The sequence below is a fragment of the Mastomys coucha genome, unplaced genomic scaffold (assembly GCF_008632895.1).
Source record: "Mastomys coucha isolate ucsf_1 unplaced genomic scaffold, UCSF_Mcou_1 pScaffold22, whole genome shotgun sequence".
In the NCBI taxonomy this organism is placed as follows: domain Eukaryota; kingdom Metazoa; phylum Chordata; class Mammalia; order Rodentia; family Muridae; genus Mastomys; species Mastomys coucha.
In genome coordinates this window covers 206,531,395-206,559,063 of record NW_022196905.1, presented here as the reverse complement: position 1 = coordinate 206,559,063, position 27,669 = coordinate 206,531,395, and the positions used below count along the sequence as shown (strand labels likewise).

At 40.8% G+C, this 27,669-nt stretch overlaps 1 protein-coding gene across 1 annotated transcript; it reads right to left on the bottom strand.

Moving 5' to 3' along the window:
- Positions 1-1,997: 1,997 nt before the first annotated feature.
- Positions 1,998-27,357, bottom strand: LOC116071442 (arylamine N-acetyltransferase 3). Its single transcript, XM_031342941.1, has 3 exons — positions 27,295-27,357; positions 27,012-27,173; positions 1,998-3,161 (listed from the first exon to the last, which is right to left on the bottom strand). Exons 2-3 carry the CDS (start codon positions 27,156-27,158, stop codon positions 2,283-2,285), a joined length of 1,026 nt encoding a protein of 341 aa, XP_031198801.1. The 5' UTR covers positions 27,159-27,173; positions 27,295-27,357; the 3' UTR covers positions 1,998-2,282.
- Positions 27,358-27,669: the final 312 nt, after the last annotated feature.

Genomic DNA, 27,669 nt, shown 5'->3' with positions numbered 1-27,669 from the left:
AATGGATGGATCTGGAGAATATCATCCTGAGTGAGGTAACCCAATCACAAAAGAACAAACACGGTTTGGTTTCTTTTACTTATCATGCTTTGAAGTTCAGTTGTGGAACAGTTAAGTTTCACTATATTTTTTAACTAGTGCATTAACCATTATATGAATAAAACATATTTGATAATGTCTTTATTTCATAAAATTGCATTCCTGTGTTTTCTTTTTCCAAAGAGTTCTAGATACATAGCCAGCATTCAGTAAGTTCCATTATTTATCTAATGTCCAATCAAAGGATTATCTCTTTAATAACTCAGTTTTGGGACTCCATGGAGGCAAAGATAAAATCAATGAGCCTCCTTCAACTCTCTCCAGGATCTGACGGCATCATAAACACTCTCCTTGGCTTAATATGGGCAGAGGTGGGCATAAATTCACATACTTGGCCCTATCATGAAGACCATTATCCCAACCTTTCTAGGGAATATGGGGCTATGCCTTCTACTTTATAGTCTTGGGGTCCAGACAAGATAAGGCATTTTCTAGTCTCCAGGGAGCCACCTGAAAGAGAGTTGGTTCTTTAGAAAGATACAGAGTAGAGAGACACTTTAAAATCTTTAAACCGACATGTTGGCTTCTTTCTCCTTCAGTCATTCATATCTCACACAATAACTGCTTACATTGTGTAGTCAGTGTTCAACTGTTCCGTCTTTCAGCTAAGATCTGCAGCTACACATTCTTTCAGCAAATGCTCTCCACCCCTGCCCAGAATGTTTGAAATAGTGAAGAAAAACTGATTGCATTGGTAAGGGTCACTTTACCCATGGACTACTGGTAACATTTAAATGTAACTGATTCATTTTCCCTGACCTACTTTTCTTGACTAGCTCACTGGCTCACTGGTTTGTTGTTGTTGATATTGTTGTTTTTGTCATTGAAATGGTCTTAGTCAGAATATGCAAAATCCCTTTGAGCTCAGGAGTACCAGATTGACTAACAGTGATAGAGAGAACCATGGATATGGAGGACAAAATGACATTGACATCCTTTCTTCCCACCCAGGGCAGTTTGTCCACCTCTTCCTAGGATATCCACCCTGAGTGAATACTTCACTATATAAAATAGTCACATGGATACCTGGCCTATTCTCTTAATAAATTGTCATTTTTTCCAGCCCTTACATTTCTCATTATTTTCCTTAGTTGATGAAAAATGGGAGAATAAATCTGAATTTTAAACTATAGCCCTGACATTGAATCCATAAGACAAAATGTCTGTTAGAGATGCTGCTTGATTTTGGATGTCTCACATCATCATTTAATTAAATATGATTCTGGAAAATGACAATGGAGCCATGATTTCAAGCTAGGAAGGACACAATGTAGAGTGGATATAGAACTTCACTAAGAAATTTTTATTTATCACATTGAGTGGAAGATACTGCAAGAATCTGATTTTTAGGTAAGTCAGTACATTCAAAGAAGACAAAAGTATAAAAAAGTCACATAAACTCAAAATATAGCTACCCCTTTTAAAACATCTGATTCTTACTGTATTAGTCAATAGTATTCTTTTGTGCTGTGTTTTCCATCTGATATGTATTCTATAATGTATAATTACTACTTTGTATGTGAACTATTTTATGGAAGTAAAAAATTCTAAATATGAACGTAAACAATTTGAGGAACATCATGAATACAGAATTGAAGCTGCCAAAGCCATTGTGGGAGAATTGACCAGCTGTGCCAAGTTCATGCTTTTCTCTCTCAGTACTTTCTACTGTTGTCATTCTTATTTTGAGAATTACTTGTAACCAACACTGTATCTTATGCTTTCCTTTTTCTGCCTTATGTCACAGAAGGGCATTCTGTAAAAATGAATCTGAATCTTTGCTAGGTGAACATAAAGTCTGCACTGTACACTTTACCTAACCACCATTAAAACCTCTGAGTGAATCCAACAATGAGTCAACATGGAGGGTTTTATAGTATAAATCAAGACAATTATATCATCATTGAAGCACTTTTATTGTGATTACATTTTTATTGTCACATTTCTTTAAAAGTCATTTAGTTATGCAAGTGGTTAATTTTGCAGAGAGAGCAATTTGATGTCTATGATTTTCTTAGAATAATGTAGGGGACAGATGTTGATATGACACCAGTCAATCTTGACAAACTTTGTGTTGATGACTCAGAGCTTCTTATTCTGTCACCTAATTTGCATAATTTGATTGTTTTACATGAAAGAATAAGTACATATAGAAACGTCGAAGAACATTTTCCCTTATTACTCTAAATAGTAAAAAAAGCATCGCCACATTTGGGCACGAGCTTTGTCTCCAAGTGAATACCAAAAACATGCTTCAGGACTTCTTCTATTTCTTCTTCCTTCAGAGTTTTAAACTCTACCAGATCTACATTGTTCTTATAATTGAACTTCTTATAGGCAAGAATGGTACCCATTAAAGCATAGACCCCTTCTTGGGTATGCAGGCAGCACAGTGATGTGTTTGTCATCACAGATGTTGGAGATGCCTGGTAGTATGTACTTACACGCTGGAAATCTTCAATCGTTCGAGGTTCAAGAGTAAACGAGTAGATTTTTCTATGTTTGTTCTTCTCAAGAAAATTAGAATCAATGAATTCTTGGTTTGGAACATATTCTTGTCTTTTAGTTTGTTCCAGGTACCAAGTTCCATTCTCTTCTGTCAAGTGGAAGACGGCAGGCACCTGAGGTTGATCCTTCCCAGATATCAATTCTAGAGGCTCCCATATCTGGCAGGAAAATGGGAATGCACTATCTACAATATATTTTTTGCCACTGATGGTCACCTGTAGTAGAAGGTGCAGCATAGTGTTACTATATTTGCAGGCTGGAGGGACATAAATACATCCTCCTAACATTGTGGCCTCAAAGCCTATCATGGTCAGAGCCCAGTAGAGAAGATGATTGGCTTGAAGACACCACCCTCCCCGCTTCTTCCTCACAATGTGATGAAAAATGGCCTCTAAGCCCAGTTCCATGGGTTTCCCACAATGGATGTTCAAGTTCTCAAAAGGAATAGCCCGTATCTGATGCTGAAGGATTTCAGTTAATGTTTGCAAGTCCAGTTTGTTCCTGGGCTTCTGATAACCAATTCTTTCAAAGTACGCTTCAATGTCCATGGTCTCCTAAGGCAAGGAAAACAAAACAATCAAATATTACTACCTACACTTGGAATTCCTTATAAAGGTAATTTATCTCTTAAAGTTGTTTAAAAAGAAAATGTAAACACACAGATACAAAATTAGCTTTAAATATCTGTCATAATAATTACTTAAAACTGCTTAACAGTGTCAGTGAACCTAGAGAGAAAGTTTATTCATTTCTTCTATCTTTCAAGTATCAGAAATTAGAAATCTAGATTAGATGATGAGGCAAATGGTATGGTGAAGGTTTAGATGTAATTTTTTTCTGTCACGAATGAACAAGGGTTTCTAGTTGATGTGTCTTAAATAAACCCAGAAACAGAGCTTAAAGAAAATAGGAGTAGTTAGCAAAGGAACACTGGGCCTTTATTGTCCCTGAAGTCCTAGGGAGTTTAACGCCTACCACCTAGAGTCATATGAGGAGAAAGCAGGACTAAGGACTTGCCTAGATCCTATTGTCTTGAGAGCATGTCTCTGGGGAAAACTTTCTTGCTGATTGGCGGATGTAGGAAGACCCAGCATCCTATGGGTAACATCATTCTTTGGGCTGGTGGCCCTAGACTATATATAAGAAAGCTAGCTTAGCATGAGCTCAGGATTGAGCTAGTCAGCAATGTTTTTCTATGGTTTCTGCTTCACATCCTTTGAAGTCTTGCCTTGATTTTCTCAGCCATGGACTGTAATCTATAAATTGTAATCTAGAAACCGTTTCTTCCCCTAACTTACTTTTGGTCATAATTTATTTAATACCAAAACCTAGATAAAACTAGGACACAGACCACTCTGTGCCCTATTAAAAAGTTGGGTATGCATTCACATATTGATTGATGCACTCAGGAAACAAGTTACTGAACATTCACTAAGCACTTCCCACCGAGATAGTGATGAAATGACTTTCTGTATGTTACAAAATATTGTTGGGATAAAACTCCACAACCAAGGCACTTTGCAGGGTTTATTTGGACTTACAGAACCAAAAGGGTAAAAATTTATAACCATCATGGCAGGCAAGGCATTGGTACCTAAGATTATAGTAACGTAATCAATATTAAACATTCTGGGACTAAACATGTTTAAATTCTGTGTTAGTTAAGCTGGGATTTGAGGTAAAATGCTAAAGGTACTTAGGAAGCAATCTCCAAGAGCTGATTGGAAACAGTGTTAGCATTCAAGGCTGGCTTGTAGAATCTCTGTGCAGGCATAGACCTTTCCCCTTCACCTTGACAAGTAACCTAGGAGAAAACTCAGAGGAAGCAGAGTGAGCATAGGTAGGGACCCCACTGACATATTTCAGAAAGTGTACCTGTTCTACTTAGCCCCACAGAGCTTGACTTCAAGTATCTTGGAATACCTCTTCTTCCTAGAGCAAATGATGGGCTAATTAAAACATGACTTCTTGAAAACAAAAGGATAGTTTTGAAAGCTAAATTATAGAGGATCTCTAAATTTCATAATATATCTGTGAGGTGATCACCTGGGTCAAAAGGGAAATGTGTGGAAGGAAAAATGATGGAGATGTTATCTGCATCTTTCATTTACAACATGTGTTGTCATATGTTGTTTTGACTAAGGAAACTCCTTTCCCCCCTACCACATAAAGTTTTAATGGGAATCCAATAAAGATGACTTAAGAGCAGATTGGTCCAAAAGTTGACTGCCAAGGCTAAGTGGCCTGACAGTAACTAGGTAACTGGGTCCCAACAAGCCAGAATTGGTCATTTGTTCTCAATAAGCACAAGAAAAGAGCTAAGTTAATAGTCAACAACAGAAAGGAAGATTTATTCAAGATTGGGAAGATGGACAAAGAGATTCAACTAGCCCTCAAATCTCTTTGCAAGGCATAGGCATGGGCATGAGGTTCAAGCTTAAATAGAAGACAAGATATATAAGTCACAAGGTGCACCAGTGTCTCAGCCTGTGTCAAGGCTGGTTTCTACCGCAACATTTTCTCACAAGCTGCAAGGCTGGTCTTTACTGCAACATTCTCTCACAAGCAGTAAATATGCCCCATTGGCTGCAGATTTCTTCTCTGCTTCCCCCCCACCCCCCAGAGCAGGCAGTTGTTTCTTTTCCCCTTGAAAGAGATTCCTGATGGAATTCTAAATCCTTAAGGACCATTGCTTTAACAGTCTGGTAGCCAAGAAATGGACATGTGTGTATCATTAATATATTCCAATTTCTGCCAGCTAGGCAGGTTACATTGTCATTCATGAAGGCGATAACAGTACAAGTCCAATTATCAGAGATTCAGCTGGAGTCTCCTATGTACACTTCAGAGATTTTTCTTGTTATTGAGAAGAGTTTCAAAAAGCCAGGGACTTGCTTTACTTGATTTGAGTGTGGTATTTCTGCTTCCTATTCCTTCTTTTCTGCTTGCTTTGTTCTCATCCACACTGAAGGGCACTGAATCATTGTGCATTAACACCACACTCCAGAAACCAGATAAGCCAGCCCTTTAACTATCTGGACAGAAAAGGACTGGCTGGGTTGGCCATACTCAAAGACCATTAACCAACAGTCCATAGCGTTCAGGAGACCTACAACTCAGAAATGGCTGTAATGGGTCTTCCAGGAATGAAGGAGGAAGAGCAGGGTATTTCCAGGGAGCCCCAAATCCAGAGCCAGAAGCGGAGTCCTGAGCATAGGCCATGGCTCTCTGACTTTCTGCCTTTGTAAGAGCATTGCTCTTGAAAAATTCTATGTTTTGTGATCAAGGACAAAGCAACTGATAAAAACAAGGATGGTAATAAAATCCAAAACTAAACCAAAACAAAAGGACAACAAAACACATCTTTGTCATTTCCTGGAGAAGGCCTCCACTAAGCCTCCTTCTGTGGAGAACCGGCAGCAACCTGGAAAAAGTGGCACAGGTTTGACTCTTGTCCTTGCTGGAGGCCAGGAATTCCAGAAAGTGTGTGTGTTGGGGGTGGGGTTGGGGGTGTTGGGAAGGGCTAGGTGCCTGGTTCCTCATTACCTCCCTTTCTAAACAAACAGCTGCTTGGAAGCTACGTGGCCTCTACCCCTGTAAGTCCCCATTTTCAAGAACTGAAATTACAAAATCATTTAGAAGGTGGGTCAGAAAAGAGTTTAAGGTCTCCAACTGTGTTGATTTTCAGGCCTTGAGGGAATGATCATGGAAACCTAAGATCATAAGGAGGGCAATAGGTAGAAAGTGGCTAGGCAGTTTGTGTAACAGAGAACTAACTGACCAGGAGACCTCTGGAAGCGTCCTTGGCAGAGGCCCCTTCGTGAGATGATACATTTCTGTCTCCCAGAAGGTCCTGTTCCCAGTACAGTTACTAGCAGGTCTCTGCAGCTAAGCCTGTCTGTGTCTCTGCTCTAAATGAAGAAATTGTTCTCCTTCTTTCCATCTATTCTTACACAGACTCTAGCCAGAAGCCTAGCATGTTTTCCTCGACACTCAGACTCTATAATGCTTTCCTGGGCACTCAGAACCCTAGCACGTTTTCCTGGACAGTCAGACCCTAGCGTATTTTCCTGGACAGTCAGACCCTAGCGTGTTTTCCTGGACAGTCAGACCCTAGCGTGTTTTCCTGGACAGTCAGACCCTAGCATGTTTTCCTGGACAGTCAGACCCTAGAACACCTTCCAAGTACTATAGGTTTTCTCTCGGTTTCTGTGAAGCCTCCACCTTCCTTCCTATAGTCGCTTATCAACCTGCATGTGCAACTTAAAATGCATGGCTTTCCCTCCATTTCCCTCTTCCCTTCTAGTAACTGCCAAGATTTTCCCCTGGTCTGCCTTGTTAGTTTTCTCTTAAACTTTATTAAAGTAGTCTTTCAGTTTCCTTCTGAGTGGATTTGTAAATTCTTGTATTAATGAAACTATAAAGAACTCACAAAAGAAAACCCTGGTTTTCCTGTTTCATTGGTTTTGTTCAGCTAGTATTTTATTAACACTAAGGACATTATTCTGACTTTTAGATGTCTTCCTATACACTCCATTTAAAAATCTATCTTCAAGGCACTTGATACCTGGTGCTAGCCCTTTGGCATCTACAGCTCTAGTTAATTTCTTTTGTTTGCCTACTTCTTAGTCTGAGTCTGTTCCTGAAGGTCCCCCCCCCCCGCCCCCGTGCCATGTGATGTGCTCGGGTGGGCTGAATAAACCAATTAAGGTCTCCATGACAGCACATTCACTGAAGATGACAGGGATTCGAGCATCTGTGTTCCACCTGATCTACAGGGCTTGCCTGGGGCACATCTAATACTGCTTGCCATGTGATCCAAGCTACCAATCGTGAACCATTGTTAATTCTTACCACCTCAGTCCTTCCTTTCCACCAGACTAGATGACAGTTCTACCTGTCGCTCAGCCATCCCCTCTCACCAGCGTCTTTCAGCTGCTACATCACCACATCAGATACCCATTTTGAAATGTAAACTATTTTTTTTAAAAAAATGTATTTCTATTATTTTAATTATGTGTATGTGTGTGTGAGATGGGGGATATATCCACATGAATGCATGTGCCCAGAGAGGTCAAAGGTATGTGATCCTTCTTGAACTGGGTTTATAGACAGTTGTAAGCTGCTTGATGTAGAAGCTGGGAAACAAGCTCAGGTCCTCAGGAAGAGCAATATGAGCTCATAACTACTGAGCCATCTTTGCAACCCTTAGCCTATTTTATTCCATTTCCTCCCTGGCTTTCCCCCTGACTTTTCTGGTGACCACTGATTGGAGAGGAGTATTACCTGATACATCTATATTTGGAACAGACAGACATTTGAGTTGTTCACAAGCAAAGGTTCATTCAGACTCTGAAATACAGGCCATGAACTTAGATCATGGACATTTGGTATCAATATTTCATCACGGAGAAGCAACAGGTGAGCTTGGATCCAGGATTTCAAACTTGAGGAATATAAAACAAGATAGAGTTTCCATGAACTTCTCATTTGCTATCAAAGCTGTTACTGACATTATGATCATTCATTAAAGAAATATGTATTGACAGCTTATCCTCAATCTGGCATTGAATTATTGAGCTAAATAACCCCATTTGCCTTTGAAGAAGTATATCTGCAGATGTACCCTATAAGCAGCTAGTTGTTCTAACATTTGAACTGAAATGTACATGCAGAATCTTTGTTTTTCCCTGTGGCAAAGTGTGCCAGGAAGTTAACAGTAAGACTGGAAGATGAACAAGAGCCTGTATAGACAAAGTTTAGAGCTGTCAGGATCTAGGCTTTTATTATTATTAACTTTGCATAGTATTTTATTGATTTTTATACAAATATATTTTAACATATTCCTCACACCCTTCTTATTCACCCTTTCTTCCTGCCCATAATCTTTATAGTACTAACATTTACTTTCTTCACTGCTATGATAAAAACATATGACCAAAGCAACTGAAAGGAAGGGTTTGTTTTGACTTACAGTTCAAGTGTGAGGCCACTAGTTGCATCCACTGTCAGGTAACAGAGTGAGGAATGCACGTGTTCAGCTAGCTTCGTCCTCTTTATGTAGTCCAGGAGCCTAATCCATGGAATGGTGCCATCTGCATTTAAGGTGGATCTTTCCAACCTGAAATGTAATCTAGAAAAACTCCTTACAGATGTACCCAGAGATTTGTTTCCATATTGATCCTAAATCCCATCAACTTGACAACCAAGAAAATCAACCCCACCTCTCATCAGTTGGATGTGTCACACATCACTTCAAACTATAACATTTCAGCTCTGCCTCCTAAGGTTTCATTTCTCCTCAAAAGACATTTAGTCTATCTCTGTAAGAACCCATAAATGTTAACAGTCCCAATACTTCAAAATCCAAAATCTAAGATTACTCAGAGATTCAAACCATTCTCTTAATTATGACAAAGTTATGTTTTAAAACCCCACATACTTCTAACATAAATTGTACAGAGTAAGCATCTAAAACCATTCCAAAAGAGAGGAATTTGGGTATAACTAAAGAATGATCAGACCAAAACAGGACTAAAACCCAACAAGGAAAGCACCAAATCCTGCGGCCCCATGTCTGGCATCTGGAACTCATGTAGAATTAGGCGGCCCCATGTCTGGCATCTGGAACTCACGTGGAATTAGGCGGCCTCCCAAGGGCTTGAGTAGCTTTCACTCCTCTAGCTCTGTGGTCTGCAGTACACACAGTTCTTTTGGGACTGGCTTCACTCCGTGCTTGCAGTTTTCCTCAACAGAAATTCTCCAGTCCTGGCATCTCCAGCACCCTCACCTTTTCAGCTTCATACAATATTTTCTTAGACTCTCCTTGTAGAGAATCTAATCCTGTTATCTAGTGCCTGGCCTTGGTGGCTCTCTCACATATTTACTTTCTTTTATTAAAAATATATTTTATACTATTTTCTAATTACGTTTTGCCTTCCCCTGCTTATCTCAATTTCTCCTCACCTCCCCACCACCCCACCTATTCTGCTTCAGACCCTTTCTGTCTCTCCTTAGAAAACAAATGAACATGTAAAGGATAACAATAAAATCAGCTACAAGATGATAAAGCAAAACCAAACAAATCAGAGTAGTACAAAATAACCAAACAAGAAAAAGAGGCAAAGAAAATGACAATAAATTCATATAGATGCACACACACACACACACACACACACACACACACACACACACACACGAATTCCATAAAAACAAATGGCACCCTCAATCTTGCATCACACAATCACACATATCTGTAAAACCAGCACTATATGGACTAAGTTCTCCTGGCAGTGTTCCATAGAGCCTGGCCCCTTGGACCACACTTATATTAGCTTCTGTGCCTTGACGCTAGGAGAAATACTTCTGAAGGCACCTACAGTGTCATCTCCTTCAGCTTTTCTCTTTAAAAATGGATTCACTTTTTTACAAGCTAGCGGTATGGGTTTTGCCAGGATGGTACAATGTAATTTTTAAAGAAAGAAAGCTAGGCCATAAACAGTGTGCTTGAGCTGTAAGGATGTAGATTTGGATTTAGTAAGGAGGCTAAGCATAAAAAGTAGAGTCTGAAGAAGTCTGGAACATTTTTGGTGTGGGAGATCATGATGCTACTACCATCAGGAAGGTTCACTAGGAGGAGTTGGCTTGGGGCAGGTTGATGAAGTGCTAGGATTTGGACAAGATCTGGCTAGATATTCAAGATATGGATATCTGATTGATAAAGCAACACACAATGTAATTAGAAGTCAGAACTTGGGGCATTCATTGTGAAACAAACCTGCCTCAAAGCCACTGTGTACGATGTGCAAGAGAGTACAGGTAAGGTGGAGGGAAGAAAGGGGATTTCTATACAGGGTCATCTGGAGTTCTCATGAATGCTTTACTGGCCAATGTAAAACTAAAGTCAACCATCTTTAGTGTTACTGCTGACATTAAAATGAACTAGATTCTTTATTCTTGTTGGCTCATGATAGTATTAAAAATAACATTATAACATTATAATAACATTACTAAGCCTGCATGCTTAATTTTATACCAAATAAACATTCAAAGTTACATTCCACTTTCACAAGATGACATTAACCTCAGTAATTTTAGAGTTCAGTGACATTTTTAGAAATAAAAATCTTTCCAATGCAAATGGAAACTTAGGGCTGGGAACTTGGAATCTGTGAAAATTCAGATGGATCATCACCGAAAAAAATTACGTACTGAGAAGAAAAACAAACCAAGATATTTATCCAGGCAGAAGTCGTGTCTCATTACTTAGTCAAGCACAGTTTTGTACATGGTCATGTTCATCTGCAAAGCAGTGGAGAGAAGTAGAAATATGTATAGTGAAGGGTACTTCTGAAACCTTGTTTCTTCTGATTGGATTGCTAACACACCACCATGTGCTGAACACAGTCATCCTGTCAAGCAGGCTTGAACCTTAGTGATGTCAACATCTGAGCCTGGGCAATTCACAATGAGAGGACAAACTGTGCTCCTGAAGCATTATGGGATATTTCAAATCATCCCTGATATTGACACTCTGGATGTCAGCCATACTCCCCATGACTGTAATAAATGAGAGTCTTTGAAGGCATTGAGAATATCCTCATGGAGAGTAAATTGACCTCATTTGAAAGTGGTAGCCTAAAAAGTCACTACTGTGAGCTGCTACAGACTCTGAAGAAAGGAACAGGGGAAATGACATTGGCTAATGTCATGGAGAACTGAAGAATGGATGCTGAAGGAATAGGACAAAAGTGCCTAACTGGGGCAGTAAGGTGAAGGACAAAAGGATAACCATTCATTTTTCCAAGAGTGTATTCTGTATCGGGACATTACTGATTCTAGAGGTATAGCATAATTTGGGTGGATGTGTCCTGTGGCATATTTGTAGATTATGCTGTTTTGCGTGTGTGGATATTCTGGGCATCCCATGTATAACCTAAGCTTCCTGTGGTGGACTGGTGGGGATTTCTGGCTTATTGGGGTAGTCTTCCCTCATAGTATGAGAGACACGCTTCATGAACATCACAAAGAGAAAGAAGAGTTGGTGCACGTATGCTGAGTCGAGGCCAGGGTTACTCTATTACAGTCCTCTTCATTGTGTGACCTTAGCAAGGCACTTGCATTTACAGTGTTCCTATTTCCTAGTCTGAAACATTTTGTAACCCTGTGAGGACAGCTCTTCTTCCTTCCTTTTGTTCTATGGTTTGTTTCTTTTTGTGTGTGAGAGAGAACAAAGTGAGTTAATTTATGTAGTAAGAAAGTTAACATAATGTTGAGACTCTAAAAATTAGTGTATGCATTGCCTGAGCTCACATACCAGGAATGCTCACAATTCAGCTCTATTCTGTACTGTAGAATAATTTCTAACTTTCCTAAACTCCTGTTTATAATCAGACCAAAACGTAATAAAGACAGATGTGATTTTGGAAGTGGGTAATAGTAGAATTTAATGTGGACAACGCACACTGCTTCTGTGAAAGCCTAGGGCAAGTGAGGCGAAGTAATCCTTGTATAAGGTGGGATGTGACTTCCTTGAGTTCTACTGTAGTAATTCCTAGAAGGAAGACATTGGGGGGTAGTGAACTGGAATAGTCATTGGAGACCCCTGTTTTCTTTTTTTTTTTTTTTTTAGCATAACTTGACAGGACAAGGGGAACTCGGAAAGGAACTATTTCATGAAATGAAGCCAAAGCATGAAGATTTTAATGCTCTTAGCATGACCATATTGAAAATAATGAGGGCTGGGTAGTGGTGGCACACACCTTTAATCCCAGCACTTGGGAAGCAGAGGCAGGTAGATTTCTGAGTTCGAGGCCAGACTGGTTTACAGAGTGAGCTTCAGGACAGCCAAGGCTATACAGAGAAACCCTGTCTCAAAAAAACAAAACAAACAAAACAAAAAACAAAAAACAAACAAAAAAAAAAAGAGAAAGTACGTCCTGTAGAGAATAAGTGTGAGGCAGAATAATGATCTATTATTGCATGCACATATGTATTTGTATATTATACATATTTATTTTCCCGAACATAACTGATTAAGCCCATATTGTTAGCATTTTGTCTAAGCTCTGCCCCACAGTTACCTGGCAACAGCCAGGTATGCCTGACTCACTATAAAAGAGGTTGCTTGCCCTCTCCTCTCTCTTTTGCCTTATTGCTCTCCCTCTGTCCTCTTATCCTGCTTCCTCTCTTTCCTCATTCTCCCCTCCCCTATGTGCTCATGGCTGGTCTCTACTTCTCTACTCTCTCTCTGCCTTTCTCTGTCTCTACTATCCTCTCAACTCCCCTCTCTATGCCCTGAATAAACTCTATTCTATACTGAACCAGTCCCTCAGGGGGAAGGGATGCCTCACCATGGGCTTACAGAGGCACCCCCTTCCCCCATACCTAACTGCACATCCACCAAACATTCTCTCTGCCCTTATCTTTTTATAAAACACAACATATATAATGCTACTTTTGTATGTTTTCAGGGATGACACTTTACAAATGATTGGTGTGCTTGTCTCATGTTGTCTTTTAACTAAAAGGAAGACTAGTCCCAAAGGTTATTCAGAGACTGCCACAGTCACCATTGGAAGTCACAACTCCATGCTCATTAGAATAAAGCCAGCTGGGCGCCTTGTAACTAACAACACATTGTGACCAAATGCTATTTGGTATTTTGGAACTAGCATATTTTAATTCTGCATTCATAAAACCTGGACTTAAAATAAAACGCAGGGAGCCCTAGGAATATTGCCAGTGAAGGGACTAAGTGAAAACTCTCAGCTTTACATTGATTTGCAACATCTCTGTTGAGTGATTGACAGCTTCTTTTCAGCTCAGCGACAGCATGGCAGAGCCCTAAGTGTAAACAACTATAAAGTCCACGGAGTCTCTCCTTACCTGTCTTAACAGAACATAGGTTGACTTTTAGTTTTAACTAAAAATAAAAAAATCATAAGATCTTCCATAAATATCCTAGAAATGATAGGAAAGATAATTTTAAAAGATAACACTACTTTTACCTATTTGTTTTAAAAGATATTTTTGTGGCTCATAAATTATGAAGAGTTCCTCAGAGTTTGGAAAGATATGGCAAAGGCCTGTCCACCTGAGTTGCACAGGAAAATACAGAAAGAGGATAATGGTAGAAGAGGATAGAACATCGTGGGCTCTATGCCTAGAGGTCTGGGGAGCCACTAAGAGTAAATCCAGAAAAATAAATCAACCAGATGGTTAAACCCATGGTTATATGGAGGAGTAATGAAGCATATTTTATTGCCTTTATCATTATTAAGATATATTCTAGACACATCAAGACTCACTAGGTCAGTGATTCAAGTCTTGTCTTAGTTACTTTTCTTTTTATAAGATCAAATTCTCATAAGAACAAACGTAAGAGTTTACGTTCCCTCCCAATTTGAATGGATCTAGTCCATCATGACAGGGGAGGGATGGCAGCAGGAGCCCGAGGCAGCTGGTCACATCACAACTACAGTTTGAAGACAGAAACAGAAAAAGTTTGGTGCCCAGTTCTCTTTGACCTTTGTATTCATCACTGGACCCCAGCCCATGGGAAGGTGCTACCACTTTCAAACTGATTCCTTTTCTCCTACTTAAAGCTTTCTGAAATACCCTCATAGACATTTCTGGGTATTTCTGAAAAATCCAGAGACATTTCCTAGGTGATTCTAAATGTAGTCAAGTCAACAAAGAAAATTAACCATGTAGACTATGTCTTTCTGAATTAAAAAAAATTAAACAAGATCTACCTCATCTGTGTGTGTGTGTGTGTGTGTGTGTGTGTGTGTGTGTGTGTGTGTGTGTGTGATGTATATGTGTGTACCTGCAAAGGCTAGAAGAGGGCATCAGATTCCCTAGAACTGGAGTTGTAAGTGGTTGTGAGCTGTCCAATGAGTGCTTGGAATTGAATTCTGGTCCTCTTTGGAGAAGTACCCTGAAACACTAAGCCGTTTTTCTCATCTACCTGTTTCTGTTTTTAAATGTTAGTTTTATTTAGACATATTGAATGAATATAATGAATTTAGAGTATGTCACTAGAAAAGAAGAGAAACTATGTGATCAAGGAATCTGTTAAATTCGCTTTTTCTAGCTTCTGAAAAGATTAAGGAGTCTAAGATAAACCCTGGGCAAATGCCTTACCAGTTACAGTAAATTCAGAAAAAAAAATCTTCAGTTGTAGAAGAAAAGAACCACATAAATATGGAAATGACTAAAAGAAGAAGATATTATAAGTTTGGGATTAGAAGGTGAGGTTTAACATGTAAAAATAATATGTTAAAAAGACAATGAATGCAAGAATGAAAGCAAGATACATGACTAGGTCTTTATAGGCACCTTGCAGTAGAGCATGTAATATGGCCTCAAATATAAAGAGCTTAAAATTATCTTGATGAAGTTGTGCAGTTTATGGGGGATTTAAAAATCAGAAAATGATGTAAGGATATAAACACTGCAAGTACAAAGTTAATGATCAACTAAGATTTCTATAGACAGCACAGTATCACATCAGCTCATGTGAATGACAAGCTTATACCCACACCTAAGGCTCAGGGAACATTGCAGAAGAAGGGAAGATTGTAAGAGCCAGAGGATCATGGACTTTGCCATGAGGTTGTGTCTCCTAGTAACATGTGAAACCACACCAGTAAAGAATCAGCAACATGATCTCCCAGATGTGAGATGAACAAGGATGACACCAGTGAAAGACCAAAGAACCTGGGGAAAAGCCAAGGAGGCCCCAGCTCCTCACAAAGAACTACAGGCAACTGGGCAAAAGTTGAGAGAGTTAGAGAGAAAAAGAGGTGGCCCTCTCAAGGGAAGAGAACGCTAAACAAGTGCCCAATGACAAATGGCCAACCCTGAAAACATAAATACAAGTAACATTATACTTTACGTATATGTTCGTATATGTCTATACAAATATATAGATGCATGCAGTAACAATTGATGAAAAAGATGCCATGAATTTGAATGAGAGTGAGGCAGGAGGAGGATTATGGGAGGGCTTGGAGGGAGGAAAGGGAAGGAAGGGAGAATGTTCTAATTAAAATAGAATCTCAGATACCCCAAGCTTGGTATTGACAGTAAAGGTTGACAAGGATGACATGCTATTCCCAAACTAGGTACAGGCAAATCAACACAGAACGGACAAGGCATCACCCTTGTGCAGCTTCCAAAGAGCAACAGTCACATAGTCACAAATGGGAGAGAAAAGTGTGTGAGAGCAGTGTCAGATCTGCAGAAATCAGATCTGATAAACAAGAGAGACAAGATTCTGGGCAAGCCTGATTCCATGTGTTTGACATTGGAATATATTCTAGTCCAATGATAGAAATCCAAAATTAAAGAGTTATTTAAGCAGCTGGCAAAAGAAAAAAAAAGTTCCCTTGTACGAAGAAAAGATCCATCTGGCAACAGAAATATCCAAAGGTGAAGTTAGGGAACCTGTCTCCGAAAGATTGAAGGAAAGCGCTGCCCAGGAGCCCTGTTCTGCTAGTGTCTCATTGAATGAGGAAGATATGCACACAAAGGCAACCTCAAGCGTGAAAGCACATGAGAAACTTGCCGAATCTGACCTTTCCTGATGATATTTTCTTCTTCATTAGCCAGTGGATGGATAAAGTCAAAGGTCAATCAAGAAAGAAAGAGGCCACAGTACAAGACCACCGTAAGCCTTGGCTCCTTTCATACAAGACAAAGGTTATAAAGAGGGGGTGCACATTGTGGAAGATGAGCATTTATCTTATGCAGCAGTGGAGATTAGAAAATCAAAACAGAAATCTGAAGACTGAGAAAGACCAGAGAAGATCTGACCAATATCATTAGCATTGATTTTGGGGCCATTCAAACCATGAAAAGCTTAGTGCAGGGAGCAGTTCATCAACCATAGACATATGGTTAGGACTCAGGAAGAGGGCAGCCTGTTAGGATGCTGTCTGTAAGTCACATGGATCTATGAATTTCCCTCATGATTTTCTGTGATCATGCTTGCCTTATGAGCTTTCATCTAAGGTTCTCCACCAGAACCCTCATGAGCCTCCACAGCTTTCCTGCCCTCTTTTCCTGAGAAATGGAGAAACCATTCACCATGCTTCTGGAAAGCATTGGACCAATGACTTACACAAGGTCTTGAAAGCAAAGCTACTTTACATACAGCCTGGACAAACTTTTGAATTATGATAGATACATACAGATAGATAGATAGACAGACAGACAGTCTGACAGACAGACAGACAGACAGACACACACACACACATACATACATACATACATACATACACACATACAAACAAACAAACAATCAGCTTTTCCCCCAGAATTCATAAGAGACTCGTGTATAGATGTTTGACCTATGTCAGGTTTAGGAGTAACTAACTTAAGCTACTTTTGTTGTGTTTTTGAATAGCTATGTGAAAAAATTTCAAGGTAGACAGGCTGAGGCCTCTTCCAAAGGAATTTAAGAGCCATTAGAAAACATATAGCTTTTCTCTGTTGATCACATGGATACTTGTCCACTGCTGATTAGTCAGCACTTACAAGTGGACCAACTGTTGTGTTTATCCTTCTGAACTGGCATTTTAATCATAAATTTCCATTTTAATGTAGTCTAGGTGTTAGCATTCTGTCTAAACTCTACCCCACAGTTACCTGGGAACAGCCAGGTAAGTCTGACCCACTCTAAAAGGAGCGACTTACCCTCTCCTTGCTCTCTTGCTTTCCTTGCTCTTTTTCTGCTTCTCTCCCCCTCTCTCCCCATTCCCTTTCCCCCTCTTTCTCCACGTGCTCATAGCTGGCCTTTACTCCTCTACCTTCCTTCTCTCTCTCTCTCTCTCTCTCTCTCTCTCTCTCTCTCTCTCTCTCTCTCTCTCTCTCTCTCTCTCTCTTTCTCTGCCTTTCTCTGCCTCTACTACACTCTTAACTCCCCTCCCCATGCCATTAATAAACTCTATACTACACTGCATGGTTGTGAGGCTGGTCCCTCAGGGGGAAGGGATGCCTCAGCATGGGCCCCCGAGGCACCCCCTTCCATCATACCTCACCACATCTCCATTGGACATATCCCTGCTCCCTCCTTATCTTTTTATAAACACAACACTAGGAAAGCAGGCTAATGTACAGAATTTAAGCCTTCTTGGTTTTGTCTCTGTCTCTGTATCTTCATGTGACATATACATATATTATATATGTATTTATTTATTCAATTTTGTTTGCTAAACAATATTTTCCCCAAGTGGAGTTATAAGTAGATGTGCAATATAGAATTAAAGGCAGATTGGGCCAAAGGAAAACCATCTATATTGTACCTGAAGGCCACAAGCAGCCCAAGTACAAATAGGAGGGACTCAACTGGCATGGTCTATGTATCTTCATATATTTCTGTTTTTACTAAATAGAATGACAAAAAGAGCTAATGATTAACATTCATGTCAGTCTCTGTATATGTGTATTTTCTACCCTTTCTCATTTGTTTCATTGGCCTCTCCCACAGTGAAAGGCATAGCTCCCACCATATTGATACTATGGATCTATTCCCTACCAAACCAGTCCTTGACCATCTAGAGAACTGGACCTGAGAAGCTGGTCATATACCAAGACCATCAATCAGCAGTCATTATAGCTTACAGGAGAACTGCATTTTAGCCCTAGTTCCCTGTGACTCTCTTTCATAACCAAGGATTACCATAGGGTATTTGCAGATGGCAGAAGAGCCACTGGAAAGGGAAATAGGAGCCACAGCTGAAGAAAATAAATCCTAGGGCAGGGAGTTGACAGAGAAAACTAAAAAAGAGGATAGGATGTTGTCAGCTGCTAGGAGTCTGAGGAAATTCAAGGAGGGGCTAAAGAATGGTTTCAGAAATGAGCTGAGCAATGCACTGTTCTGGGCACCCTGCCCAAAGCAGACACAGCACCTCCAAAGCAGAGTTTCCATGGGCTTCTCAATCCTGGTGCTCTTTGCACCCCACTCCCCTGAAATTGTGTAATCAGTGTTGAAGGGCAATCATTTAATCTCAATGAAACTGCAGCAGTTGAAAGTCATTGCTTTCCGTGTCATTGAAAGATAGTAGACACCCTCACACTAAGATTTTTTACACCTTGACAATTTTTCCCAGGAACACCTTTACACCTTAAAATAAATAATTCCACTAGAGACATACGTTAGACCATTAGATTTCTTATTAACTAATATAAGATGGGCAGAGTTTGATATCCACTTTCACTTGTCCTCTCTTGATTAATTGTGTCCTTTCAAGACAGACTCTATTGGGGACATATGATAGTGAGCATTGTCATTAAAATGCCTTTGGTTGTCTACCACAGAGATTTAAGGTAATACCTACTGATAAAAGGCACCATGCAGAGTCTGGAGAACCCTGCACTGTGACTGAACTGAATGCTACCTCCCTGAGGAATATCTTTCACGGTACCAGAAGGTACCATGCACGCTTTCAATGAAAGTGGCAATCAGCAGTCCTACCTAACTGTGATGCTCATGAACCACATTAATGACCAGTTATGGCATGATAACCCTAAGAGCACACATACCTTAGTGGTAGTCAACAGCTCTCTAACTGGACTTAAGACCCATTCAAAAAGAAGAAAATCCTGCCTGGTACTAGAACCATAGCCAACTTCCCAGGGCTAGTGAATTCATGGGTCTTAAAGGGCAACCTATAACCACTACTAAACAATGCTAATCTCTAACTACATTCTAAATATTTGTCCTTATTCCCACAAATAACTGTAGTCCTAACCCCCATCAAGAAAACCTCTCTTAACAACAGAGATCATTACAAAAAAACAAAAATACAGAAGTATAGAGCCCAGTCCCAATAGATGCATCAAATAGACTCCGTGAGTAACTCCCATTTTACACATGAATAAAATGAGTTTAGAGGAACTCAGAGACTTGTTCAGGTCTTCATGGATAGATAGAATGCTCCGTGGCTGTTACTGTCACTGGACAGTTTGAAACAAGCCTGTCAGATTTACTGGTATGCCACAAAGTATTTACACCAATACTTCCTAAGCATGTGTCACTTAAGCATTTTGTTCAAGTGCATTTGAAGTTCAGGAAGTATCACTTACCTGATTTCCCTTTAAAATAGGAAGAAACCCCAATGTAATGTGTACTTCAAGTGAGTCAGAGAGCTTCACTTGGGCCTGCAGCCAGGAGGTAGGCCACGTGCTGTGCCATCTCTTCTAGTCAGCAGAAGTGCTCTCACAGGCTGTGGTGTCTCCTCATGGACTCTAATTACAAACAATCCTCAGGTTTTTGCAAGTGGTAGCTGTTTGAGCCTCAGGTTGCCCAGTAAACTTTTCTTCAAATAATCTCATTGAAAAGAAGAGTTTACATTATCTTGGTAGTTCTCTTGTCTCAGGCTGTAGGGATGGATCGTTTGTATGTCACATTATTCCTGCTGTGCTGGAGCCTGAGGTCAAACATCCTATGTCTGTCTGAGCAGATCCAGCATCCCAGAGGAGGCAGAAGGGAAAGCTGGAGGCTTCAGGGCACATTCACTCCTATCTTATGCTCACTATTATTTACTGCATATAATAAGTAGTCGCTCTTTTCATTTTTCTTTCTTTTGTTAGAAGAATCAGGTTTAGAAGACTGACAAGAAGATTAATTAACCAGAGAGATAGAGAGTGTTGAGAAAAAGAAATTGAGCTTGACTGAGGATGGGGGAAGTGAGGAAGGAAGGGAACATCTCAGTACCTCCTTCCACTTCTCTGGGGAAGTGTGGACTGTAGCATAGGGATTGGTAGGCTACAGGAGAGAATCAGCGATTTTCCAGGCCCTTGAGTGTGATCCTCTGACCCTTTCACCCCAGGAGTGTGAACTTGAGTGTGATCATCTGGTTCCTCCACCCCAGGAGTGCAATACTTGTCATGACACAGGGTTTTCTTGTCTTGAGAACAAAGTATTCTTTCTAGCCAGGCTTGTGGTCCAATGCTGGTTCCTGCAGTCAGATGATGATGATGATGATGATGATGATGATGATGATGATGATGATGATGACGATGATAATAATAATAATAATAATAATAATAATAATAATAATAATAATGATGACAACAACAACAATGATAAAGTTCATAGGACTGCAGGGTAACGGCCAGGCTCTGAGTGTGAGAGAGAACAGAATGAGAACAGATGGAGTCACTGATTACAGCACACACTGCAACTCACCTCACTCTATTTACCTCTCTACCCAAAAGCAATTTGTAAAGATTGAATTGGGTACATCTATGTGAGAAATACATACTGTACTGTTCAGGTCAGCTTATGGTTTTGGTTAACACCAATGATATTCCTCTTTAACTCTTGAGGTTCCATAGATGTTTCCCTCTATACTCCATTTGAAAATCTGCCTTTATGATGCAGTTGATGCCTTATGCTAACCCTCTGGTACCAGCTATTCTAGTATAATTCTCTGCTACGTAACCTGGAACTCTGTAGATCAGTGATTCTCAATGTTCCTAATGCTGAGATCCCCAACTATGAAATTATTTTGCTACTGTATTTTGCTACTGTTAAGAATCATAGTGTAAATATTTTTGGAAATAGAGGTTTGCCAAACGGATCTCGACCCACAGGTTGAGAGGCACCTTGCCTATGCTTGAATAGATTAGATAAGCCTTCAAATTAAGCTCCCTGGGACAGCACCTTCACCATTGATGAGATGTTTTACCTGCTGCGCTTGGGCTGCTCAAGGCTATTCAGGATGCCTCCCAGTGCTGTTCAAACTTCTTTTGTTAGCAGGTAACCTGTCAATCACACACCCTTTGTATATCCAGATAGTACCTTTAATCCTTTTGTTCTTTCTATTCAGACCAGGTGTCTTATATAATTACTTCTCCCTAGGATCCCCACCCCACACACTAGCATCACCCAAGTGTTATGCAAATACACCAAATAACCCACACTACAACATAACCTATTGTCCCTGCCTTTATTTTTCCCTTGTGATGCTCAGAGGTTGGAGGGGGATATCATATAATAGTCAAACTGCATTTTAACCTATAACTTGGATACTGAAACCCACAAACAGAGAAACTGGGTTATAGGGGAGCAGAGACTCGGTTTATGAAACAGAAGTCGTGCTTTTATGTTGTAGGCATGTGATATGATATCAAATTTAATCAAGGGGGAAGCAATAAAATGGTAGTGGAGCTAGAATTATAGGCTTAAGGGAAATAAACCATGATGGAAGAAAGCCGCTTTAGCTGCTCATCTGCTACCCCAAACTAGTGCCATCAGTCATTCATCCATAGATCAAACCACAGAGTTTCCATCTAACTTCTGAGGAACCAAAGCCGCAGACTTTTCCCATATGACACATGGTAGCTGGAGCATGGGAGCACACATGTGCACGCGCACAAATTTTCCCCTCTGATGACAAAGTATCCATATAAATTTAAGGATTTAAAAGAGAGAAAATGAGAATGTTGGGAGGCTTTAAAGCTACTGTTTTTGCATGTATAGATGAAGTGACAATCCACATGACTCAGCAAAAGGACACATGGAATGCATCAGGAGCCCTCTTTCTGGGAGGATTAGCATCAAAGAGCAGTGCTCATTCTACAGTACAGGACTGCATGGTCTAGCCTCAGTGAGAGAAGATACATCCAACCCTCCAGAGACTTGAGGCCCCAGGAAGTGAGTGGGGAGCCTTGGGGGTGTGGGGATGGGGGTGTGGGAACGCCCTCTTGGAAACAGGTAGGGGGAGGTATGGAATGGGGAGCAGTGGGGGAGAGGGCAGACCCCGGGTGGGGTGGGTTGAGGATGAAGTCTGGACTGTAAAACAGGATTAAAGAACAAAAATAAATTTAAAAAATAAAAGGTTCGGAAGCTAGGGTTTAAAGAAGAAGGTAAATTGGCCTGGGCCCTGTAAAACAGAGTCTAGAGTACACACCAAGCAGATGTGGTCCTGTCATGTTCTCGAGGATTCCCAAGTAACAGATACCCACGATTATCTCTACCCTGTCCTGAACAGGAAGCAAAGATGGAGTCAGTGCTGTGACTCTGCTGAAAGTTAGGAGGAGAAGAGAGAGACTGGCAGCACCTCACTGGTTCAATTGTCTGGACACAGAATCAGATTCGATAAGAGGTGAAGCAGAGATTAAAGACACCTGTGGTACTTCTGACTGTGGGTGACCATGAAGAAGATGCTGCTACTGGGACAGCTTCATGGAGAGGAGGAGCCAGTAAAATATCTGATAGATTGATCTTCCTTACTCTGAAGGGCTACTTACGCTGAAGAAAAGCAGACTAGTGCACATATACAAACAAAATAGCCTGGCTCATTCCTTAGGCAGGCATGACTTAACCTGTGGTCCTGGTCCTTTGCAAAGCTCCGAGTAGAAAACTGTGTTTTCTATGAAGCCCTCTCCTCATCCTCCCCATTACCCGATCTCTTGACATTCTACTCTGTGTTTAAGACAAGCACTCCTTTGCAGAAGTTCCAAACATTGGCAATACTGGTGTCTAAGGTTGTGTTAGACATTGTGATAGGTCAACTTGTGGATTACAGAACATTTTGCACTATCCCAACCTCTGTCTCCCAAGTGACAGAAACACTGTTTTTCTTCTCTCCACATGGTAACTGTTAGCATCCAAAACCTGTGGTGACGCGGGTCTCACAGACCTGTTCCTAGGGCAACAGCTGCCATATTCCCAGAATCCATTGGGCTCACTTCCCACCTTTACCTGCGGCCATACACGGGGAACATTCCTCCATCTCTCTCTCTCCCTCCTCTTTCCCTCTCAATTAAGCCTTTTACACATGGAACTGTTTGGGCCTAGTGTGTGGTATGTTCTGAAGCGACCCGCTGTTCTAACACATCAGTGACAACTAAAAATATCTGCATACACTGTCAAATGTCCCACTGGAGGATAAGTTTTTCCCCATTAAGGAATTGTTTTCTCAAATTTGAATATCCCTGAAGGGTGCTTCCTGTCTTTGTGTAGAAAGGTGCAGAAGAGACCCACGTTGCCAAAGCATTGATCAGCTAGGAGTGTTTACACAGTACTTTGGTGGGGAAGATAAAAACAGAAAGAGCCAGAGTAGCTGTGAAGAACAATTGGACACTAGCCATCTTGCTATGGGTGGGCGTGTGTGCGTGTGTGCGTGTGTGCATGTGTGTGTGTGTGTGTGTGTGTGTGTGTGTGTGTGTGTGTGTGGTATGTATGCGTGTAATTAGTATATTACCTATCATACAGAGATGTGGTTCATAATTACTTGATGTTTCCCGTGATGCATTTGTAGATGGGTCTGTCCTGTGTGTGGTAGATGGATGCTATATACTGCCTTGATATAACCTTAGCTTCTCCTGGGTGGAACTGGTGAGGATCTCTTGGGTTCCTTATGTGTCTCTTTCACTGTGATATGAGGCACACACTTCATGAAGAAAGAGCTCTGGGTGGTGAACTTTGTGATTTCTTGGAGAAGATTCCAGGAGTTGAGGGTGAGGTTTGTTTTTCTCCTTTGAGACGACAGGGAGAACTTGAAGAAGCTACTGTGAGTTGAAAACCAGAATGAGAGGATTTAGACAGTCTTTGACTATCTATGCTGAAAAAAGATGAGGAAGTATGTTCCGGAGGGAACTCAAAGGATTGGCCCAGATAACTATGTGCTGAAGAAATGAAGACTGTGACTCCCAGATACAACCAAATATCTCAGTGCCATGTTCTGAAGGTCAGCATCCCAGTAACTGCCTCCTGGATAGTCAACCATGATGTCATTGTTCTGGTGGCCTGGATTTCAGAGACGTGACCATTATTGATGCTGAAAGAGAAAAGAGGAGCATTCATTCTTGAAGCCTAAAACCCAGTAGAATTTTTCTTTGTCTTTGAATTTGCTTAGGGCATCTTTATTCGTTCTCTCCTTCTTGAAATGGGAGTGTCTACATTTTCACTGTTTGTGTAGAAAGCAATCTGTCAGATTTTAGGGGCTTGCAATTGAACTGAAATTTTGTGTCAGGTAGAATTATACCTCAAGGCCAGCCATGACATCTAAGTCACTTTGGACTTAGCTTTGATTTGGGCATGTATTGGGAGTTATGTGGATGTAAGAATACAGGGAATAAATAGGTTTTGTAAAAAAAGAAGAAGAAGAAGAAGAAGAAGGAGAAGAAGAAGAAGAAGAAGAAGAAGAAGAAGAAGAAGAAGAAGAAGAAGAAGAAGAAGAAGAAGAAGAAGAAGGTAATGAATTTGGAAGAGGGTGCTAGAAGGCAAAATGTGGTGCATGGAATTATGACTGTGCTCAAATACACGTGCTGAAGTCCTAATCCGGGCCCAGCCCACCTTAGAATCTGACATTATTTGATTTAGGTCTTTAAAGAGAAAACTAAGAGGACGATATTTCTGGACTGTAGTCCAATGTGACTCCTGTTCTCACAGGAAGAGATTAGGTACAGACAACACAGATTGTCAGTGCTGGTATGAGGGTAGTAAGATAGTAGCATTGTGTAAGCCTGGGAGAGAAACCTCTGGACATCAAGCCTGCCATTATCCAGGTCATGGACATGTAGCCTCTAGAACTCTGTGCTAATGTTTTTAAGTTATTTTAGCTGGTGTGTGTGTGTGTGTGTGTGTGTGTGTGTGTGTGTGTGTGCATGCCCATGCTACTTAGCCCTCATAAGGAAATACAACCACATATAATAACAAACTACCATTTGAAATAGCCACCATATCTGGCTTATTAGACCAATGCACAGTTCTTAATATTGGGTCTTACAGAATTGTCTGGGCCCTAAGATCCTGTTGACATTCACCTTCTTCATAAAACCGGCCCATCAGCACTCAGCCCTGAAATCTCTGCATACAGAGAAGCTGGGTACAGAAGAAAGAACCAGCTCAGCATTTACTTTAGAAATGGCTGCTATTCCTTCCATCAGTAAACATGCATCCGAACTGACACCGGTGTTCCCAGGCATCCGCACTGACACCGGTGTTCCCAGGCATCTGCTCACTGCATTATTGATACCTCTTGGCCTGATTAACTATTAAAATATTTAAATGAGTCCCAGACTCTGAACTCCGCTGACCAAGAATGTAGCATTTGAAAGTCTTTTTTTCTGTAAAGAAAAGACAAAATCCAGTGATTAGAAAGCAAGCAGTGAGCTTAGCCACCGTTCAGACAAGTATTCATGTGAATGAAGAATATTGGCAGCTTCGCAGAGGGAAAGTTCTGGGAGCTATTAGAGCTGAGAAGGGGTGTAGGGCCTTGTTATGAATCAAGTTTTGACCCTTTCTCCTGGCTAGGACCAAAGCATTTTATGAGTCTTCGTTTTGTTTGTTAAAACGAGCTCCGTGATTACCGGTCTATAAAATGAGTCTGTTTTGGTGTTACCTAGCAGGGAGACTGGCGGGTTTCTTTTAGTCTTGAGGTAGAATTTAAAGCTCTTTATCAGTGTTGAATGATCAGAACCAGAATCTTATACGTGGTGTTGGTTTCACTGGCAATTTTGCTTTGAGTGCAATGCTCATTTCTTGTGCCATGTTTTAAGTACTTTTCTACATTTAATACAGATAGACTCGTATGTGATTTTAAAAAGGATTTATTTATTTAGTGTGTGTTTCTCTCTGTGTGTGTGTGTATGTGCTTGCCACATGTGTAAGTGCCCACAGAAGCCAGAGTGTAAATATTCATATAAGGAAGATGTACTCATTTTTATTTCTTTCAACAAAGGTGTGCTCACTGCTCAGTAAGAGCCAAGTCAACAGAAGAATTCCTCCTCACATAGGAATGGGAGATTGCATAAAGCAAGCAGGTACCCAGCATGCCAGAATGGATCTGTAATCACCACACATATTAAATGCAATAGGATCACTGAAGGAAGGAACTGTTATTTCTGCCTGAGAGACCTGGAAAGTGTTTTCACAGAAAATACCTATTTTTGTGTAAATATGAAAACAGGTTTGAACTTATTTGTATTTTTTGTTCCCATGCTGTCTTCTTCACGTTGTTAGAAAAACAAGTCAAGATCAAGAATGAGGAGCAAGTTGGACGAGGAGTGACGGGTGGAGGGGCTGCAATCTGGAGGTGGTATTGTGGGAAGTTATGAGAAAGGCTATAAATGTGGATAAGAGCCAGATTTGATTTCAGGTTTCAGACAGCTTGGCTCGTAGTAATCCTCGGAGCTCAGATGTCACCTTCCCATGGAGCAGCTTCTGAAGTGCCAGTCAGAATTAATCCTTGTCCTCTGCCCACGATGGAATAAGGAGTGTGTGATAGTGGAATTAGGAGTGTGTGATAGTAAGCAGCAAATGCTCTGTGGCAGCAGAGCTTGTGGTCCCCCTCTCAGTTTTCTCTCCAGAAAAGTCGGGCTTGTTCCTTCAACTCTCATCTCGCATGAGACTGAGAGAGGCGATCTTGGTGTCTTAGACTCACCAGCTGTGTACTCTCCAAGTGCCTGAGAGTCACCGCCTGTCCATCTGGTACTCTCCTTTCATGTCTGGGTCCCTGATGGCTGATAGTTCCTGTGACAAGAAGCTGAAGCACAGCAACCCCCGTGCCTCTTCTACAGCCTTTGTTCATAGTCTGATATTCAGTCTATGGATTAAAAGCCTGTTACACAGTATCTACTGATTCTTTCACCTTGAATTTGGGGGTTCAGCACAAGTAGGCACCTTGAAATACATTTCCCTCAATCAGAACCCTAGGGGAGGCTGACCTGGCCACCTCTAGGAAGTACCAGACAGCTTCCTTCACTCTTCTCCCTCCATCTTAGGTCTCCCCTTCCCAGAAGACTGTCACATAGAGCATCATGGGTAACCCGGGTGTGCCTATAAGGTGGCATGATCAAGTAGTCTCAACCTAGACTTCATTTAATCCTCTACCTGCTTAAGAACAGATCCTCTTCCTGGCTCTGTGGATAGGACAGGAAAAGTGACAATATCTAACATCATCATGGTAAGGGCATGGCTTGGAGATCCCAGAACAGGAAGGCTTCTTTATTAATTTGCAAACAGGGTAGTTTAGGTTCATTAATGCCCACAAAGGTTCCCTTTACTGAAAAGGTGTTTCTTACCTACCTGTCCCACCTCAT

Excerpts from the sequence above, each read along its gene's own strand:
- LOC116071442 (XM_031342941.1), bottom strand. The coding sequence starts at position 27,158 with ATGAACAAAGGCTGTAGAAGAGGCACGGGGGTTGCTGTGCTTCAGCTT. Across the intron at positions 3,162-27,011 it reads ACTTGGAGAGTACACAGCTG|GAGACCATGGACATTGAAGC; the intron begins GTGAGTCTAAGA and ends TCCTTGCCTTAG.